This window comes from Rhinoderma darwinii, chromosome 5, assembly GCF_050947455.1.
Source record: "Rhinoderma darwinii isolate aRhiDar2 chromosome 5, aRhiDar2.hap1, whole genome shotgun sequence".
NCBI lineage: Eukaryota > Metazoa > Chordata > Amphibia > Anura > Rhinodermatidae > Rhinoderma > Rhinoderma darwinii.
Window position 1 is genome coordinate 262,922,973 of NC_134691.1, and position 20,795 is coordinate 262,943,767.

Consider the following 20,795-nt stretch of genomic DNA (forward strand, 5'->3'; position numbering starts at 1 on the left):
AACAATTTCGATGTTTTTTCAGAAAAAAGTAGATTTTCATTTTTACAGACTAATTACACTAAATTCTGCAAAAAACCTGTGTGGTCAAAATGCTAACTATACCCCTAGATAAATTCCTTGAGAGGTGTAGTTTCCAAAATGGGGTCACTTTTGGGGGTTTCCCCTGTTTTGGTCTCTCCAGGGCGTTGCAAACGCGACATGGCACCGAAAACCAATCCAGCAAAATCCGTGCTCCAAAATCCAAATGGCACTCCTTCCCTTCTGAGCCCTGCTGTGAGTCCAATTAGCAGTTTATTAACACATATGGGATATTGCTGTAATCAGGAGACATTGCTTTACAAACGTTGGGGTGATTTTCTTCATTATTCCTCGTAAATATTAACAATTTCTATGTTTTTTCAGAAAAAAGTAGATTTTCATTTTTACAGACTAATTCTAATAAATTTAGCGAAAAACCTGTGTGGTCAAAATGCTAACTATACACCTAGATAAATTCATTGAAGGGTGTAGTTTCCAAAATGGGGTAACTTTTGGGATGTTTCCACTGTTTTGGCACAAGACCTCTTCAAACCTGACAAGGTGCCTAAAATATATTCTAAAAAAAAAAGGAGGTCCAAAATCCACTGGGTGCTCCTTTGCTTCTGAGGCCGGTGTTTCAGTCCATTATCACACTAGAGCCACATGTGAGATATTTCTAAAAACTGCAGAATCTGGGCAATAAATATTGAGTTGCGTTTCTCGGGTAAAACCTTCTGTGTTACAAAAAAAAAAATGTATTAGAAACGAATTTCGGCAAAAAAAATAAAATTTGTCAATTTCACCTCTACTTTGCTTTAACTCCTGTGAAACGCCTAAAGGGTTAAAACACTTTGTGAATGCTGATTCGAATACCTTGAGGGGTGCAGTTTTCAAAATGGGGTGACTTCTGGGGATTTTCTAATATATAAGGCTCTCAAAGCCACCTCAGAACTGAACTGGTCCCTAAAAAAATGGCCTTTTGAAATTTTCTTTAAAATAAGAGAAATTGCTGCTAAAGTTCTAAGCCTTGTAACGTCCTAGAAAAATAAAAGGACGTTCAAAAAACAATGCAAACATAAAGTAAACATATGGAAAATTTTAACTAGTAACTATTTTGTGTGGTATCTGTTTTACAAGCAGATACGTTTAAATTTAGAAAAATGCAAATTTTTGCATAAAAGTACAACATGTCACGAGAAAACATTCTCAGAATCGCTTGGCTAGGTAAAAGCATTCCAACGTTATTACCACATAAAGTAACATGTCAGATTTGAAAAAATCAGCTGTGTCCTGAAGGCCAAAACAGGGTGGGTCCTGAAGGGGTTAATAAATGTGGCCTAAAAACACACACTTTTCTTATATTTTATTTCAATTTGATTATTTTTTTACGCATTTTAAGCCAAAAAGTTTTTATTTTGAATAACTGGTCTAGAGATGCACACTTCCTTCCTGTATTGCCTAGACAGGGATGCAGGGTGTCTATGCTTTATGGCAGCTGCAATGTTTGGGATTTAATTGACAGAAACATTACATAGGCTATTACAATGATCTTGAGAATAAAGGGGCCGCAGCGCTGGTTTAGCGGTGTGCCCCTTCTAAGTAATCCTTGCACAACGGCATACCTGCCCCCCGGGCTGACGGAGCTGTAGCACAGCCCCATTCAAGTGAGAATGCCTTTGAGTCCTGCTTGCGCTAGAGTGATTATAAACACCTATTGGAAAAGGGGTCATTGTTTTTCTAGTTTAAATGCATTGGAAAACTGCAGTACAGCATGAGTGCCATATTTATCCAGCTTTCCGGTCATAAAATTTTTGTCGATTTTAGGGAAAAGGGGTCTGAATTATCAAAAGTTTTCCATCACAAGAATTATGAACTTTATTGACATCATCACCAATATTTATTCAAGATCAGTTTTTTTTTTAGTTTTTTTAATGCTAATGTCATGTTCAATAACATTAAAAAGTCTAAACCAGAATTACATCACTGGATTTTTCTAGATTAGTTAGCTCCTCATCATTCTTCACTGAACTGCATCCTCATACTGGCCTTTTGTCCCGGAGAACGATGTGTTAATTTAGGTAATGAAGATCCTGCATAATAGCTTTTACTCATAGACCAGTTTATTGAAATGTACAAACAAATCCATGAACCAAAGACAATTGATAAGTAAAAAAAAAAAAGATTTAAAAAATTGTTACAGGCAACTCTGTATGCTACCGCAAAGAGCTTTTCTGCTGGTCAGGAGGGGTCAGAAGACCACAGACCCTATAACATGTGCATACACAAGGTATATACATTCGACAACTCAGTAACACTAAAGCAACCGTTTTCTAATAAGAAAATAATTTACACCTTTAAGAATGTGGATGAATTCTTGTACAATATGAAGTCTGACACCATTTCCAGTTCTTTCCGGGAATGTAAAGATAATAATCTCCAGGTGTCTATCGACGTCCTACTGCGCTGAGGATCTCTGATGCCAGGGAAGTCACAGCAATATCCTTATTCAAGCTGAAATAAAATCACAGTATTTTAGAGAAGAATCACACCAGCAGTAGAAAATATTCCAGACGCCTGAAAGGATTTTATCAAGCAGTAGATGGTTAACGCGTCAAAATCTACGTACATCAGACTCTGCTAATCAGGTAGTGTTAACAATTTTCACCTGCTGCAAACTAAGGCTTCGTTCACATATGCGTCAGGGCTCCATTCATGGGTTATGTCAGAGCTTTCAGTCAGGGGAACCCATGAACGGAACCCTGACTGAAGCAAACGGAAAACATCGTTTTGACAGAATGAATAGCGCAGTCGACTACGGTATTGATTCCATCAAAACGACGGAATGCTTGCACAACAGTGACAAACGGAAACCATTTGCACCGGATCCCTCAATTTTCTAATCGTTAAACCCATACTTCTGTTATAAATGGGTAAACCATAAGTTTGCGTCCAGTATTATTTTGCGTAAAACGTTGAGTAAGGCCTCATGCACAGAGACACACAGACTCTAAAACCATCATCACATAAACCCCCAAGTTATATGTACTTCGACTTCTGAGGTGTGGAAGTTGGTATGATTGGAGGCAATAATAAAAAACTTTGGTATGCCTCATTGTTTCTCAGTCATTCTTCCGTTCATCCCAAAATGTCACCAGGTACAGTAGAGCCCCATGAAAGTCTATGGGTGGTCATATCATGATTCTGTACTAGGAGGTACGCTCATGTGCATGAGAACAACTTTGTAAATGCATTTGGGTAGACTTACTAATACTGTCCACTAGGGATGCACGATGCATCAAAACTTTGATACTGTTTCGATACTTTGCATCCCCAAACGGTTCGATACCGTTATTTCATGTATTTCGATACTTAGCTGTGCGGCCGCACAGCTCAGTATTGTAACACATGAATGTATGAGAGCGGGGCTGCGGCTGTGTGATACAGTCATTGCCGCCCTCCTGAGTCTTGATAACTAGTGCGCCGGGTCAGGATGATGCGGTCGGCGCTGCACTAATGAGCGGTGGCACTGAAGACAGAACATGGCGGGCGCACTACAAAACACCCCCATGTTCTGTCTTCAACCGCTGCTCATTAGTGCAACGCCGGCCGCATCTCATGCTGACCGCACGCGCACTTCCTGTCAGGAGCGTGGCAATGACTGTATTACACAGCCGCAGCCCCGCTGGCAGAGATCAGAGAAACCTCATCTCCGCCGCTATTCCCATGAATGCTGCGATCATGGCGGACTGCAGCATTCAGGGGAAAATGAGAAGGGGGGATGCCCCTTGGATCGCGTCACAGGCAATTCCTGTGACGCGATTGAGGGACATACCATATATGGGCAGACAGCCCAGGGTCCATTAAATGACCCCAAGGCTGTCTTACCATATTTCCTGTTAGAGCATACTTAGTACACAGGCAGTTGTTAGGACATACCTATCAATACACAGGCTAATGTACTGGAATATAGATATATGCCAGTACATTAAAGTTTAAAAAATATAAAAAAACATAAAGTAATGTTAAATAAAAAAAAATACATACACACCTTTTTTACAATAGACATTAAAATAAGTCTCAATACATAAAATATACACATTCGGTATTGGCGCGGCCGTAATATCCTGCACAACAATTTTTTTGCATCATTTATGATGTGTACGCTGTAAAAAAATAAAATAAAAACTGCTTTCTATCACATATTGTGTGGCACAAGGTGTGATGAATTTAACTTCCATGTGCCTCACATTAAATTAACCCCATCATGTACCTTACATATTAACCCATTATGACTGAGAAACACGATGGGGTTAATTACTATTAGGCCTCATTTACACGAGCGTGTGCGTTTTGCGCGCGCAAAAAATGCAGCGTTTTGCGTGCGCAAAAGGCACTTGACAGCTACGTGTGTCATCCGTGTATGATGCGCGGCTGCGTAATTTTCGCGCAGCCGCCATCATAGAGATGAGGCTAGTCCACGTCAGTCACTGTCCATGGTGCTGAAAGAGTTAACTGATCGGCAGTAACTCTTTCAGCACCCTCTACAGTGCATTCCGATCACCATATCGAGTAACCTGTTTAAAAAAAAAGAGGTTCGTACTTAACGAGAACTTCCCGGCCGTTGCCTTGGTGACGCGTCCTTGGTGACGCGCCTCTCTTGACATCTGGCTCCACCTCCCTGGATGACGCGGCAGTCCATGTGACCGCTGCAGCCTGTGCTTGGCTTGTGATTGGCTGCAGCTGTCACTTGGACTGAATTGTCATCCCGGGAGGTCAGACTGGAGGAAGAAGCCGGGAGTTATCGGTAAGTCAGAACTTTTTTTTTTTTTTTTTACACGTTCACGTATATTGGAATCGGAAGTCACTGTCCAGGGTGCTGAACTAGTTTAACTCTTTCAGCACCCTGCACAGTGACCGTCTCCTGCCAGGTTCGGACAAAACGAGTTCGGCCGAACCCGGTAAAGTTCGGTTCGCTCATGTCTAAGACACTCCGTTCGGATGTTTGTAAACAGAAAAGCACGTGGTGCTTTTCTGTTTACATTCAGTTTGACAGCTCTTGCGCGAATCACGCAGTTCGCACGGAAGTGCTTCCGTGCGACCTTCGTGGTTTTCACGCACCCATTGACTTCAATGGGTGCGTGATGCGTGAAAAACGCACGATTATAGAACATGTCGTGAGTTTTACGCAACGCACTCGCGCTGCGCAAAATTCACGCATCGTCTGCACTGCCCCATAGAGTAATATAGGTGCGTACGACACGCGTGAAAAGCACGCGCGTATATTACGCTCGTGTAAATGAGGCCTTAATGTGAGGCACATTCTAAATTCATCATCACACCACGCGCCTCACATACGAAAATGGAAGAACTTTTTTTTTTTTTATTACTGTTGGCAAAGTATCTAATTGGTATTGAAATCGCAATACTAAACGAAGTATCGGTATCGAAGTCCAAATTCCGGTATCGTGACATCCCTACTGTCCACATTTTATACACTGTATAATAAATTTGGTGCATCTTGCTAGACATGTTAGTCACTTTTCACTTTCTTAGGCAATGTTCACACTGAAAAGTATAAGGCCCCATGCACACGACCGTGTTCGGTCCGTGATATACGGTCCGCATGTCGGCTGCATGTCCCGGACCGAACACAGTGCAGGGAGTCGGGCTCCTAGCATCACACTTATCTATGACGATAGGGGTCACTGCCTGTCCGCGGAACTACTGTCCCGTACTGTAATCATGTTTTAGTGTGTGACAGTAGTTACGTGGATAGGCAGTGACACCTAGCGTCATAGATAAGTATGATGCTAGGAGCCCGGCTCCCTGTACTTTGTACGGTCCGGGACAAGCGGCCGACATGCGGACCGTATATCACGGACCGAACACGGTCGTGTGCATCAGGCCTAAGGCTGATTCAAGAGAAAACAGCCTCTGAACCCAGGAATTTTTGGAGCGGCTTCTCAAAGTGTTTTTTTGCAAAAGGATTTGAAGCATATTTTAAGGCATATTTTCAGAGCTTTTTTTTATAGTTTATAGTGGAAGATCAGGTTCTAGAACGCTTAAAAAAGTATCACGCCACTTCTTTTTTACAAAGCGCATTTTACCGAGGTGTTTCTTAATTCAGCAGCATAAAAATATGCCTGATATGAACTACAAAGTGTAGTTCATATTAAAATCAATGGGAAGCAGTTTTCAGGCATATTTCAAGTGTATTTCAGAGCACAATACGAGCGTTTTTCACTCCAAAATGCGCCTGAAGATAATTTGTGTGAAGAGATAGCCACTATCATGTGATTTCATCTGGAAATTTTAGTATGGCAAGAACGACTGCAGGCCGTGTCTCGAGTTTGAGACAATTGCTGCGTGCACAAAAAAAGCGAGTGACACTATAAGGGTATGTTCACACGCGCTAATTACGGACGTAATTCGCGCGTTTTTGCCCCGAATTACGTCCGAAAAAAGCGCCTCGATAGCGCTGACAAACATCTGCCCATTGAAAGCAATGGGCTGACGTTTGTCTGTTCACACGAGGCGTATATTTACGCGCCGCTGTCAAAAGACGGCGCGTAAATAGACGCCTGCGTCAAAGAAGTGACCTGTCACTTCTTGGGGCGTAATTGGAGCCGTTATTCATTGACTCCAATGAATAGCAGCGCCAATTATGTCCGTAATGGACGCAGCGTTCAAGCGCCTGCACATGCCGTTACGGCTGAAATTACGGGGATGTTTCCTCCTGAAAACATCCCCGGAATTTCAGCCGTTACGGACGCTGCCGTGTGAACATACCCTAAGGGTATGTGCACACGATAACTGGCTTTTACGTCTGAAATTACAGACCGTTTTCAGGAGAAAACAGCTCCGTCGTTTCAGACGTAAATGCTCCTCCTCGCATTTTGCGAGGCGTCATTGACGCCCGTAATCTTGAGCTGTTCTTCATTGAATTCAATGAAAAACGGCTCAAATTACGTTTCAAAGAAGTGTCCTGCACTTCTTTGATGAGGCAGTCATTTTACGCGTCATCGTTTGACAGCTGTCAAACGACGACGCGTAAATGACAGGTCGTCGGTACAGTACGTCGGCAAACCCATTCAAATGAATGGGCAGATGTTTGCCGACGTATTGGAGCCGTATTTTCAGACGTAAAACGAGGCATAATACGCCTCGTTTACGTCTGAAAATAGGTCGTGTGAACCCAGCTTAACTGTTCACTTCAAAACGTTTTTTTTCTTCTTCTGCACGTGCACACTCATGGCCTGGTGATACTCTAATATATGAAGCCGAATGCACCAAATGGGGTGTAAATATTTCCTTAATTTCCTACATTGCGTGGTACACAAAGAATGATGAAAGGTATGGATGTTTTGATCTACGCTCCGGCATTATGTTGGTACAGCTGTTTCATTTACTTTGAAAGAAAAAGTTAGGAAGCTGGGCAGAATGTTAAATTCCTGTGTGTAGTGAGGGTCAGGATGTGTGCTGGCATTCTGCAGTTTCCTGCCAATGTAATGGTTACACCCTACAGCAAACCTGCTAATGTTCCCAAATGTGAAAACGTGTTTTTTTTGCCTAGAATATGAATGTCATAAATAATAAATCTGGTCTATGGCGAGTCGAGAACACATAATATATGTTTTTAATATTCTTTGCTTATTTAAAAAAAAAAAAATAATAAAAAATGGCCACAGACTAGTATATTAAACTCAGTCCGATAGCAATCATTTATTTATTGTTTTCATTTCGCAGCATTGCAGCCTATATTTCTGCTGACCACGTGGTTTCAGAATATTTAGATTCCTATGTTCACACGTCATTACGTCAATAGAGCTGCACAAGCCAAAGAAACCGAATCTCACTGCTCTTTGTGCCTTTCTTGTCATTTGCTGCTGTTGCTTCCATTATGAATATGTGCTCCCAATGTGTATGTTTTATATACGGTGTTCCGCTGAATCATAGGACCAGGGAATGTATCTAGTACTTACCTTAATTAAAGGGCATGTTCACTTTTTTACATATAATCTACATAAGCAGTTTAGTATATTTTTGTTTTATTTCTTTTTTAAATCCAATACTGACCCTATAGCTCATTTTTAGCCACAGCTACTTTCACAGTAATGCTGGACCATGAACGGAAATCTCTTAAGATTTTCTGCTGCTTCAGTCTCTGTCATTTTTTTAAAAAATTGTGCAAAAAACTTACGGTATTTAAAAAAAAACGAGGCAAAACTGCGATAGTACCGCTATGTGTGGGACCTATAAAATAGTGCATGTCAAAATGTACTGCCTAATAAAAGAAATTTGGAGAACAGGTAAAGTAGTGCTTTATTACAAGTGCTTTGCATAGCTATTGTCCCAGACAAGCTTAGAGATAGAGATAGGACATTAGTTATGGTCAATACAACCCTGGTTAGAGCACAAGCTAGAAGCTATCCTTCTCGTATCAAATCCTGGTTGGCAAGGATCAAGTTATAGGGCAGCAGGAGAGATCTAGGCTTGTGTGACTCTCCTCTGCCGTCTTTCTTTACATTCACTCATATATGTTTAGCAGTGGAGAATCTCAAAAATAAATTAATACGCGATACGGTTATATTAGCAAAACCAGGGAATCAGCTTGATGTGCGCAAACAGGTCCACCTTAGAGATGTTCCCTTGGTGGACTAACCAGTAACATAAGATACAAACTGTAAGTCTGCCATTACATTACATATTACATTACACTAAGGCTGATTTACATACTGCATTTTCCAGTTCCGTCATCAGAACTGAAAAAAACAAAAATAACGTTAGTGCCAGATCCATCATTTGATTTTTTTTTTATAGGTACCATCAGAATTCCATCATGGTATTCGTCATTTTACAAAAAAAGAAAAATTACGCTGCATGCTGAATTATTTTGTCCGGCATATGTGGAGAAGCCTAAAAAATATATTCGGACACAAACTTTTTCAGTAAATACATTTTTGGGAGAAAATTATTATTTCCGTGAGCAGAAGCTTTACAGAACTGTGGTGAGACAACCCCTTTATAGGATTGTACAAGTAGTTTTGAGACCCAAATGTTATGTTTGCAGGTAGTATGAAAAATAAGTATGTTGTTAACCAACCATTGTTTTAGGCTATCATGGGTACAACATTGTAAACAATTAAAAACCACTGTAAGGTCAACATTTGAGAGGTGAAGCAAGAAAGATACCAATGGGAAACACCAGCTATCGAAGATACACTATCTGACCATAAGTGTGTGGACACCTGACCATCACACCCATATGAGCTTGTTGGACATCCCATTCTATGGGCATTAACATAGAGCACTTCCCCTTGGAGACGTGCACCTATAGGCCGATAAGAAGTGCTGTTGTCCACCTCCCCCTCATGTCTTTACAGACCTCGCTTTATGCACAGGGGCAGTCATGTTGGAACAGGAAGGAGCCAAACGGTTACCGTAAAAGTTGGAATTGTGTAAAATGTCTTTGTATGCTGTAAAATTAACATTACTATTCACTGGAAATTAGGGGCCTAGCCCAAACCCTGACAAAAATCCCCACACTGTTATCCATCTCCTGCCAAAATTCACAGTGGCACTATGCATTCTGGTAGGTAGCGTTCTCTTGGCATCCGCCAAACTCAGATTAGTCAGACTGCAAGATAGTGAAACATGATTTTCGCTTCACTGCTCCAGAGTCCAGTGCTTTACACCACCCCAGCTCATGCGTGGCTTTACACATGGTGGAATTAGGAAGCTCCTGATGCACAGTTCTTGTACTGATGTCTATATCAGAGGAAGTTTGGAACTCTAGTGAGATGCAACAGAGGATAGGCGAGTTTTACACACCACATGCTTCATCACTCAGGGGCCCTGCTCTGTGAGTTTGCATGGTCTACCGCTCCGTGGCGGAGTCCGATCAGAAATTTCACAAACTGACTTGTGGCAAAGGTAGAATCCTATGTCGGTGCTACATTTAATGTCACTGACCTCTTTAGTACGCCCCATACTATTACCAATGTTTGTCTATGGAGATTCCATGGCTGTGTGTTTTATTTTTGTGCAACTGTTTGCAATAGGCGTGGCTGAAAAACCTGAACTCATTAATTAGGAGGAGTGTCCACATACTTTGGTCTATATAGTGTATTTATTCTTCTAACTCTTGGCCGCCCCCTGTAGGCCTTGAAATATCCACTACAGCTAAGAAAAAAAGTATAAATTCCAGAATCAATTACATTATTATTACTCTTCATTTGTATAGCACCAAATACTCCAAAACTGCACAGATAACACTCCAACATTGGTCCCTGTGCACAGCAGGGCCCAAGATCAAATGTCCCTATCTCGAGAACTTCACCTCCAATGTTATCGGTAGCCAATTAACTGATACATGTTGCTGGAGTGTAGTACATATAAAAGCATATCTGATACAAACGGCAATGAATTCCTGTCCCAAGAGAAAGCTGCGTGAATCTGAAATGTGAAAGCTTGCACTTTTACTAACAGCGGGAACAATTAGCATGGCTTCAGTTTTCTCCAAACATAATTGGAACATGCTGATTTGTAGCAAACTGGAAACATGATATTTTCTTCCCTTTTCCTATTTTTACCTACACTTCTCACTTTCTTCTCCACTTTGGCTCAGTTCGTTCAGCTAGTTCTATTTTTACCAGTATATATTGCCCCAAATCCTTGTCCTTCCTGTGGTTTATTTTTGTTGCAGCCTAAATTTTTTCTATTCAATCAGTGCCTTGCGTGTTTCCTCTCACTGAATAAGCAGTCGGTTTTCCCTCAGGTTTCATCTTTCTCATGTGGTCTCACAGCTTCCACCCCACTTCATTTTCAACCCATTCATGTCCTTAAATTATAATATTGCACAAGGATAAAATTAAGCAAAGGGGATGAATGGTAGTTTTCCTGTGCAGCTTCTTTACTTGATAAACATGGCTGCTTATTCTTTTTTTTTGTGGGTGTAAAATCTGCACAAGATTAAACTTTCTCGCCTTCCTGATTTTGGGTCAATCATTATATCAGAGTTAACATGGCTTGACAAAGGGATCCCACTACCTTTGTTCATATTCCTTAAGTGCTGCGGTTGCTATTTACTGTGGCATCTAAGGGGTTTAATGTCCAGGATAGGAGTTATCTCCATTCCTGGCCGTTGCAGCAGGGTATCGGCTGGCAATCATTACCACAATGTAATACTATGGCGGTTCACTGAAATTGCCTGTTTACCTGTACATTTACGTCTCGGGGTGGATTTAAGAAAAAAGATTCCATCGAGATTTTTAAGACTGTCCAATAAATTTTCTTTGTATAGTGGTTTTACAGGTTTAAAAAAAACAAACTTGCCTCTGTGAGCCTGCAGAATCACTATCGCCTTGCTAATCATCTATCCATATTAGGAGTATGTTCACACGGCTTATTTTCAGGTCGTAAACGCGCCGAAAAATGGCTGAGAAAACGGAAGCTGGACGCCTCTAAACATCTGCCCATTGATTTCAATGGGAAAAACGGCGTTTCATTCCGGCGGGGAGTTATTTTACGTGGCTGTTTGAAAAACCAGCATGTAAAAAAAGCCCAGTAAAAAGAAGGGCGTGTCAGTTCTTGAGCCGGTTTTGGAGCAGTTTTTCATTGTCTCAATAGAAAAGCAGCTCCAAAAACATCCATAAAAAAGTCTTGATGCTTTAAAAAGGGCTTAAAATCAGGGGCTGTTTTCCCTTGAAAAGAGCTCCATATTTTACGGCTGCTTTTAGTTTGCCGTGTGAACATACCCTAAAGCACCCTGCCAACGAAATCCCCAAATCAAATTTTTTTGGACTCTTGTTAGTGGATATTGGGGTTATCTATACTCACACCTAAATTACAGATAATTCCATACATATTAAATCTATCATTGGTCATCTCTAATTAAGCAACACGATGAGTTAAATGTATCCAGCTTATTGAACATTACCAGTGTCTCAGTGCACTCATCTCCTGGGCAAGGTCAGTAATTGGCTGAGAGATGGTTTCAGGTTGAGCTTTGGCACCTTAGTCCTTTCCCCCTATACAGAATACAGCTCGGTCAGCGAATGGCCAGAGAATTAACCTGACATACTGCCATTTTGGTTTCCTGAGATTTGAGGTTAAAGAAATGGATGGCAGTGCATGTATTATATTGTGAAAAGGATTTGATTATTGAGCCTAGCTTATACTCTATAACTTAATTTAAAAATGCAAATAACTCTTGATAGAATAATTCAGTGTAATATCGGCCTTTTTCTCATTAAACGCACAGGCTACTTAAGACATGGAAAAGCAATTATAAGTAAGTCAAGGAAATGAAAAAAAAAAAAACCTTGAGAAAAGAATAGTAAATGTGAGTAGACTGAACTCATAATGAGATTCAGGGATGCATCTTGCTCTACAAAAAGTTATTTTTTTCTGACAATGCTCAGCAGAACTTGGTGATTAACCCAGCCACTGCTGGAGGGCTGCTTAGAGCCACATGTGTTGCCAGTCTATATCTGGAAAATGGATCTGCACTTCCTAATATATTATGAACAATGTACATTTTAGAAGTCTGGGGGGGAAATTGAAAATGTTCTAATGCCTCTTGACCTCTAAACGAAAATACAAGCTACGATTTTAATTTAAAAAAAAAAAAAAAAAGGTAATATATAAAAATTGATAGAGCTCTCTCTCCTCTTCAATATATATAGCAGACAGGTGATGTGAATAACATTAATTATCCCGTTACAATGGCGGCTGTCAAGGGGTGGGATATATTAGGCAGCAAGTGAACAGTCAGTTCTTGAAGTTGATGTGTTGGAAGCAAAAAAAAAATCAGTAAGTGTAAGGATCTGGAGCGACTTTGACAAGGGCCAAATTGTGATGGCTAGATGACTAGGTCAGAGCATCTTCAAAACGGAAGGTCTTGTGGGGTATTCCCAGTATGAAGTAGTACCTACCAAACGTGGTCCTAGGAAGGAGAACCGGTGACGATCATGGGTGCTCAAGGCACATTGATGGCCTTGGGGAGAGATGGCTAACCCGTCTGATTTGATCTCTCAGAATAGCTCTTATAGCACAAATTGCTGAAAAAGTTAGAGCTGGATATGATGGAAAAGTTCAGAATGCATCGCAGATTGCGGTGTTTGGTGCTGTGTAGCCATAGAGCGGTTTAAAGGGCCCATGCTGACCTATGTCCACCACCGAAAACGCTTACAATGGGCACGCGAGTATCAGAACTGAATCATGGAGCAATAGAAGAAGGTGGCTTAGTTTGATGAATATTTTTTTATTTTACATCATGTGGACACCAGGTGCACGTGAATCACTTAACTAGGGAAGACATGGTACCAGGATGTACTTTGGAAAGATGGCAAGCCGGCAGTGGCAGTGTGAAATATATATTTTAATGTATGTGCACCCCTATGAATTCATGTATTGAAGGAAGAGGCAAGATTGGTGACAGGTGTACTTTAGTATTAAGTTGATCATATACGTTAGATAAGTCTAGTACTTTTATGTGTATTGGGACACATCATCTATCAGAGGAAACCAGGATTGAACCTGAGGTGTCTAGCAACTGCTTACCCCCTTTACCTATGCCATAAACATTTACACCCAGCAAGTCGGGGGGATAGTTGTCGTCCAAATTTCAATCTAATGTTGGTATTACATGGCCTGAAACTCGATCCAAGAGTCTACCAACAAGATGAACGTCTGATTTGGCCATCATGTGTGCCAAAAGTTCTTTTCAGGCAGCCTTTTTCTGTTTTTGAAAGTTAGAAAAACTGAAGTCAACTTGCAGTGAGACATCTAACCCTATATGTCTGGTTTATTAATCTTGAAAATTGGTAATATTTGCATTTACCAAAATGTCCTTATCTCCACAGTTATTGTAAAATATGTGTATAGATTCTACTCTCTTTCTGCGTGTGTGTGTGTGGGTGTATGAATGTGTGTGTGTGTGTGTGTGTGTGTGTATATATATATATATATATATATATACACATATACACACACACATATATATGCATATATACACACAGTTGTGTTTTATTGTCCTTATATAGTTAAAACTTTTGGTTGCAGTCATTCTGGTGAATGGTGATAAAATACAAACGGAGTTCATGGAAAGTCATCCTGAGGAATTCTATTACTACAGAGATAAATGAGTTGGTAGAAGTCTGCACACATTCTACGGATGATAAATTGTCTAAGGAGACACAACCTGCTAAAGTTTCACTGAGGTCTTTTGTCTTACAGTGAAAAATAACTAGAAGCTAGTAGCAGGTCAGATGGTAGTGCTGGTAGATTATAATTAGGTCAGATGTGGCGGCAGCCTTAGGCCTATCCAAATTGTTGTAATCTGCTACAGACTTCTGCAAGATAAATCAACAAGGTTTAAACGAAATGTCCCTGTAAAGACAAGAACTTTAGGCAGATATGTTGTAACCACCCAAGTACCACACTTATGTTGACCATACACAACTGAAATCTATAACATTCAGGAAGAAATAAGGCCTTGGGGCAACAGCAGTAACGAAAAAAAAAAAAAGAGGGGGCCGCATAACAGAAATCAAACTGGGCCCCGGATTATGACTCCTAGTTTTTTGTTTTCCCTCCCAGGAAAAAGGGCCTGGTGTATGTTTCCCCCTCCATCACGTTTGACCAATTCCCAGTTTGCTTAAAAAAATAAATTAAAAAAGGTGTTCCTCTAGAGAGGACAGTCCTATATATGGTTTTACAATCTATTAGCAATGAGGATGGGACCAATCAGAACTTGGCCCCTCTCTCCAAGGGCCCCATAGCAGTTGCATTAGTTTCTTTCTATGGTACGTATGTCCTTGGGAAATAGCAAGAACAGTTTATGTATTATGTGCATCTCGCTGCCAGTGCGAAGGGGTATTGTAGGGACACATGTTTCCTCCACTTTCACAATGGTAATCAGTCATTCTATTCGTGAATAAACAATATATGAAACAAAAAGGTATTTAGCATAAAAAAGGACATTTTATAATAAGCAGAAAACCAGAGTTGTATTTACATCTCATACTGCCCTAGGCCCTGAGATTGAATACGCTCCGTTTAGTTGCCTGACACATTTTTTTTTTAGCACAAAAAATGTTTTTTACATTTTTTATACTCACTTCTTTTTTTTTTTTAGCAACGACTACCTAGAAAAAAAAACAACAACCAAAACCACTCATTATAGTGCTGCCCCTAAACCATTTAGGTGCCTACTGGCAAATAGAGCCCTGCAGAAAACATGTGCTGGACAGTATGGCTGGGTTCACACGACCTATTTTCAGACGTAAACGAGGCGTTCTAAGCCTCGATTTACGTCTGAAAATACGACTCAAATATGTCGGCAAACATCTGCCCATTCATTTGAATGGGTTTGCCGACGTACTGTGCCGACGACCTGTCATTTACGCGTCGCTGTCAAACGAAGTGCAGGACACTTCTTGAGATGTAATTTGACCCGTTTTTCATTGATTCCAATGAAGAACAGCTCCAAATTACGGCCGTAATTGACGCCTCGCAAAACGCGAGTACATGCAATTACGTCTGAAATTACGAAGCTGTTTTCTCCTGAAAACAGCTCCGTAATTTCAGACGTAAATGCAGTTATCGTGTGCACATACCCTATCTCTTCTCTCACCCAGCCCTGTTCACACAGAGTATTTTGACGAGCTTTTTGGCGCGGAAACCGCTCTACAAAACTCGTCAAAAACCAGCCGAAAATGCCTCCCATTGATTTCAATGGGAGGCGGGGGCGGTTTTCTCCCGCGAGCGGTAAAACCGCCTCGTGGGAGAAAGATGGGACATGCCCTATGTTCGCGCAGTCACGCCTCTGACCTCCCATTGACATCAATGGGAGGCAGAGAAAGCGTATTTCGCTGAGTTTTTTGCCCGTAGCACTCAATGGGCGCGAGCAAAAAACGCAGCGAAAAACACGTCGAAAATCGCGGCAAACGCCGTGCAGGAAGTTCAAAATCTGCCTCAAAATCCCAAACGGAATTTTGAGGCAGAATATTCCTCCCGCAAAAAATTCTGTGGGAACACACGGTGGGTGAAGGAAAATAACAGTAAACTAAATTTTGCCTCTTAAAAGTGGTTGTCACTTTTTAATCTCACTCAACTGTTGTAAATTATGTGTACCACACCAGTACTAAATATGATACTGCCGTCTATGGACAAGAATTCATGTTGACTTTAACTGTTTATCCAGATAAAATATAATGGCAAATATAATGGTCAAATGCCTTTGTGAGCAGAGTTGTTTTTTAACACAAAGAGCCCCTCATTCTTTAAGAAACAGACTTCCAGCATTTGGGTGCATTAACAGGCCGAGTCCCAGATGTTTCTAAATGGACTTTCAATTTGTGAAATTTCTTTCAGCATCAAAGAGACTAAGTGGTGGTAAAAGATACCAAAATCACTCTCATGTAGATTGGATATTGATTATACAGAGCTTTAAAGGGCAGAAAGTCAATTTCGAATTGAACCCTAGGTTTTACAGGCCGACAGTATAGTGTACCAAACACTCACTTAATAAGTAGGATGACCAGTATCCTGGCTGATACATTCTGAACTCTGCAATGGGTCAACCTCTCTCTGCTGAATTGCCTGATACAGAAAAGAGAAGTAATCTTATTTACCATTATAGGTGTTAGAACATTTTTGTGAACTAGAAATGATCTTGGTTTCTACATGAATAGCTCCTAAAATGTGTTATTTCACTCATTATAACAAAGGAAGTCTTATTTAGCAAACACAGACAGTACTCCGCTTTATTAGGAATAGGAAATCACAAAAAGTGTGTAGACCCAGGGCAGGGCCAGCATTAGCACCCGGTGAACCCGGGTGCTGACGCTGCCGTCATGGCTCCTCCATGCTTCTATGGGGAGACCATGTCTAGGAGGCGGTGTAACTACCGCTGTAGCAGCCATAGCAGCTGCCACAGGGACCACGGCATGAACGGGCCCGTGCCGCCCGCTGTCAGAGGACCCCATGCCCAACGGCCCTGCTAGCAGCCGCAACAGCTGCTACAGCGGTAGCAATGCCAAATTGAATAGTATCGGCGTCCTTAGGACGCCGATACTATTGAACGCTATGGCAGAGCAGGGAGGTATCAGGCATCACTGTCAGGCATCACTATCAGCCCCAGACATCACTGTCCATATATGGACAGCGATGTCAGGAAGAATGAAGGAGTTCCAGGTATAGTGCTAGTAGTTCGTAGTGCTCTGCCCAGGACTATGGCTCTGTGGTTGCCCCTGACAACACTGTCCATATATGAACAGACTGACAGGTCAGGGGCTTCTCCTGAAGCGGAATCCCCAGCCAGCGTGTCAGAAATGCTCTGGCTGGGGATTCCACTCCTAAAGGGAGCCCCAAAGGTGCTACCAAGGAGGGGGCTGTATGGCACTACCAGGGAGTGGGGCTGTGTGGCACTAGCAGGAAGGGGGGGCTGTGTGGTACTACCTGGGAGGAGGGGGCTGTGTGGCACTACCTGGGAGGGAGCAGTGGGGCATTATCAACATAGGGCACTAAATTTATGGGGGTACAAACTGGGGGCCTAACTTCTATATGGGGGCATAAACAGGCCCTGACGTCTATATGGGAGCACAAAGTGACGTTTTCTGCCATTTTACTGCCGCCGTGAGTTCCCCGCAAAGGGCCTACTAAGTCTGTGTAGCCCAAGGGCCCACATAAACCTGGAGCCAGCCCTAACCCAGGGTCAGACTGGCCCACCAGAGGATCCTTTGGTGGACCCAGGCTTTAACACAATAATGGACCTTAAAGGCCCAGCAGAAGACAACCCCTTTTGGAACTCTTTGGAGCCAATCACTTGCCACTGGGGTCCATTTCTTCTGGGAGGAAATTACCTATTACACTTGTGTGAATGTAGCCTAAGGTGTATCAGATTTACACGCGTAAAAAACGCGCGTAAATCTGGTCCGTGTGCGCTGCGTCATTGCCTCTGTGCTTTGCGAGTGGCATGTGTTTTTCACGTACTCGCAAAGCACATCTTTTTTTGCAATGGAATTGATGCGCAAATCATGCACAGCACACGGATGTGCATCCGTGTGCTGTGCGTGGTTTTCATGCACCCATTGACTTCAATAGGCGCGTAGGTGCGTGAAAACGCACCAATATAGGACATGCAGTGAGTTTCACGCAACGGACTCTCGCTGCTTGAAAATTCCTGCATGTGTGAATGGCCCAATTGAAATCAATGATAATCAGGGTTTCATGCTCGTCAGATAATCAGAGTTTCACGCTCGTCTGAAGGAGGCCTTATTGATGATATGTCCTATGTGTATAATGATAACAACAAGGAGTATGATGGAATGAATAGTGGATATGTACATGTTCTATATAGATGGAGGGTGGGCCTCAGAATCATCTCATTTGGTGGGCCCATGGAACACCAGTCCGACGCTCTGTACACCTCTAGGTAACTGGAGTCACGTGTATCAATCAATGCAGGTATCAGTGAGATGTGCTCTTCGTGGAGACTCAGTGGTTACCACTATTGTCTTGAAGCTCTGGAATCCTAAACTAAAATGTAACTGAGGGTAACATCTGCACAGCGCTTGTATGTTCTCCCAGTGTTTGTGTGATTATTGCCCAGGTTTGTTTTCCACATTCTATAAAACATACTGATAGGTTAGGTAGTTCCCAATAATATTTGCCATCGTGTGTATGACACAGAGACATGGAGATTAGACTATGAGCCCCAGCAGGGGCAGAGACTGATGTGAGTGAATCGATTCTGTGTACATATATATAAATAAAGTGAACTAAATAAATGTTTTCAGCACCAACAGATATATGGAGAAGCAAACTCTTGTGTGGGCTGTTTGTGTTCTGCTTTTGACTTAGATCAAGTAAAGTATCTGTTCTTATCACAAGATGGAGATGGAGCAAGTATACACAAGGTGGTTTAGACCTGGTTGTGCCCTGACTGGTTTAATGGCTATCTGCAGATGACACAGAGCCACGTGATCAATGGCACCAGATACAGACAAGCCACAATCCTATATGGGAGAGGCAGCAAAATACTGTTGTACAGCCAGTCACACACCTACAATTCATGAGGGGGAGGCTACTAAGTATTATAATTTCAGACAGATAAGACAGTCACAAACATGTTTTCTATTTTGTTCTGGTAGGTCTCCTTTAATGAAATTGCATGCTACTGCATCAAACACAATGTAACTTAAAGAGGACTTGTCACCAGGTCATATAAGTTGAACTGGTTAACTGACCTAAATACCGCTGTCTCCCTGATTCCAGCACGGTTTTTTTTTTTCTGGATCCCCCTGTTCCAGAGATATGACCCACTGTTGTATTAGCTCCCTATCTGCTAATAAACCAACAGCGCTGGAATCAGGGAGGCAGCCTATTCAGGTCAGTTAACCAGTTGAACTTATATTAGTTAGACCTAGTTACAGGTTCTCTTTAAGGCCTCCTACACGCGCCCGTGCCCGTAATCACGGTCCGTTATTAGGGGCACGGCCGGCCGCTGACAGCTACCCGCATTTGTGGGCCGTGCTCCCATGTAAAGTATTGAAGTACGGTCCGTAAAAAGCAAAAAATAGGACGTCCTATCTGTAGAAATAGGACATGCCCTAAATATACGGGACTCTCCCAGTGGGCAATAGAAATTAATGGGTCCGTAACTATGGATGTATTCTACGGTCGGTCGTGTGCATAGGGCCTTGGGCTTTATTATTCTAGACTACTGTCAGGCCAGAGATATTTCTTTATTATGTGTAGATAAAATGTGAATTTTGTCTGCCAAATACTCATGAGTCAGAAGAAAAAGATTCCTCTATGAATCAACTAATTGAAATCACTGATGTCATTGGGAAAAACTGCGTGTGTATGTATATATATATATATATATATATATATATATATATATATATAAAATTGTTGGGGTTTTTTTGTTAGTTTTTTAAGCCATTGCATAAAAATTCATTGTACGTCTTTATTGGCTTCTGAACTATCTCTGTGGGGAATCATTATGCTTGAGCAAAGTCATGTTTGCATAATGGCTATTCATGTCTCAGCTTCTGTGCACCTTAATATAGCACAGTTCTCTTTTCTCCTGTGTTTCATGCAATATGAATAAGAAAATAGAGTTAATGTACTCATTCCTGATGTCAAGTTTATATTTATATATAATCTCATGAGACTGAATCCTTACAAATCCAACATCTCCTCTTCCTATATGCCTTGTGGATCACAGATTACCTGCTATGAAGCATTTTGCCACAACTCCTCCAGGGAAAGGGGCCATATCTCCATTTTGTATGAGATGGGTCCAGTATACAAAATATCTCTGGCCTGGATATATATGTGGGATTGAGAGGATGAATTGGGCACACTTCCTAAAGGGTGCACTTGGCAACAAATTGATGACCACACTGTACGGTCCCTACTTCTAATAATATTAAAGTGTAACTAAACCTTTGAAAAACTTTTGACATGTGATAGTGACATGTTAGACGTTTTGATTGGTGGGGGTCAAAGCACTGAGACCCCCACAGATTGCTAAAACTAAGTGGCAGAAGCGCTCGGGTAAGCGCTGTGCCGCTCCGTTTCTGACTGGCGTTCTTCGGAGCGGTGTATGGGCTCATTAGAAAGTCTGAGTCTGTACACCACTCGCACTGCTTTTTTAAAAAAGGCGACCAGAAGCAAGGCAGCACAGCACTCACCCAAGCATTTCTGCTGCTTCGTTTTAGCGATCGATGCTTGTCTCTGTGCTCACACCCCCACTGATCAAA

At 41.7% G+C, this 20,795-nt stretch overlaps 1 protein-coding gene across 1 annotated transcript in view; it reads right to left on the minus strand.

Annotated features, from left to right (window-relative positions):
- Positions 1-2,079: 2,079 nt before the first annotated feature.
- The window catches only part of ULK4 (unc-51 like kinase 4), a 771,869-nt gene continuing 753,153 nt past the window's right edge, over positions 2,080-20,795 (minus strand). The window contains exon 37 of the mRNA XM_075827083.1: positions 2,080-2,529. Coding sequence (XP_075683198.1) covers positions 2,463-2,529 — 67 coding nt within the window. The 3' untranslated portion in view covers positions 2,080-2,462. The remainder of the gene's footprint in view (positions 2,530-20,795) is intronic.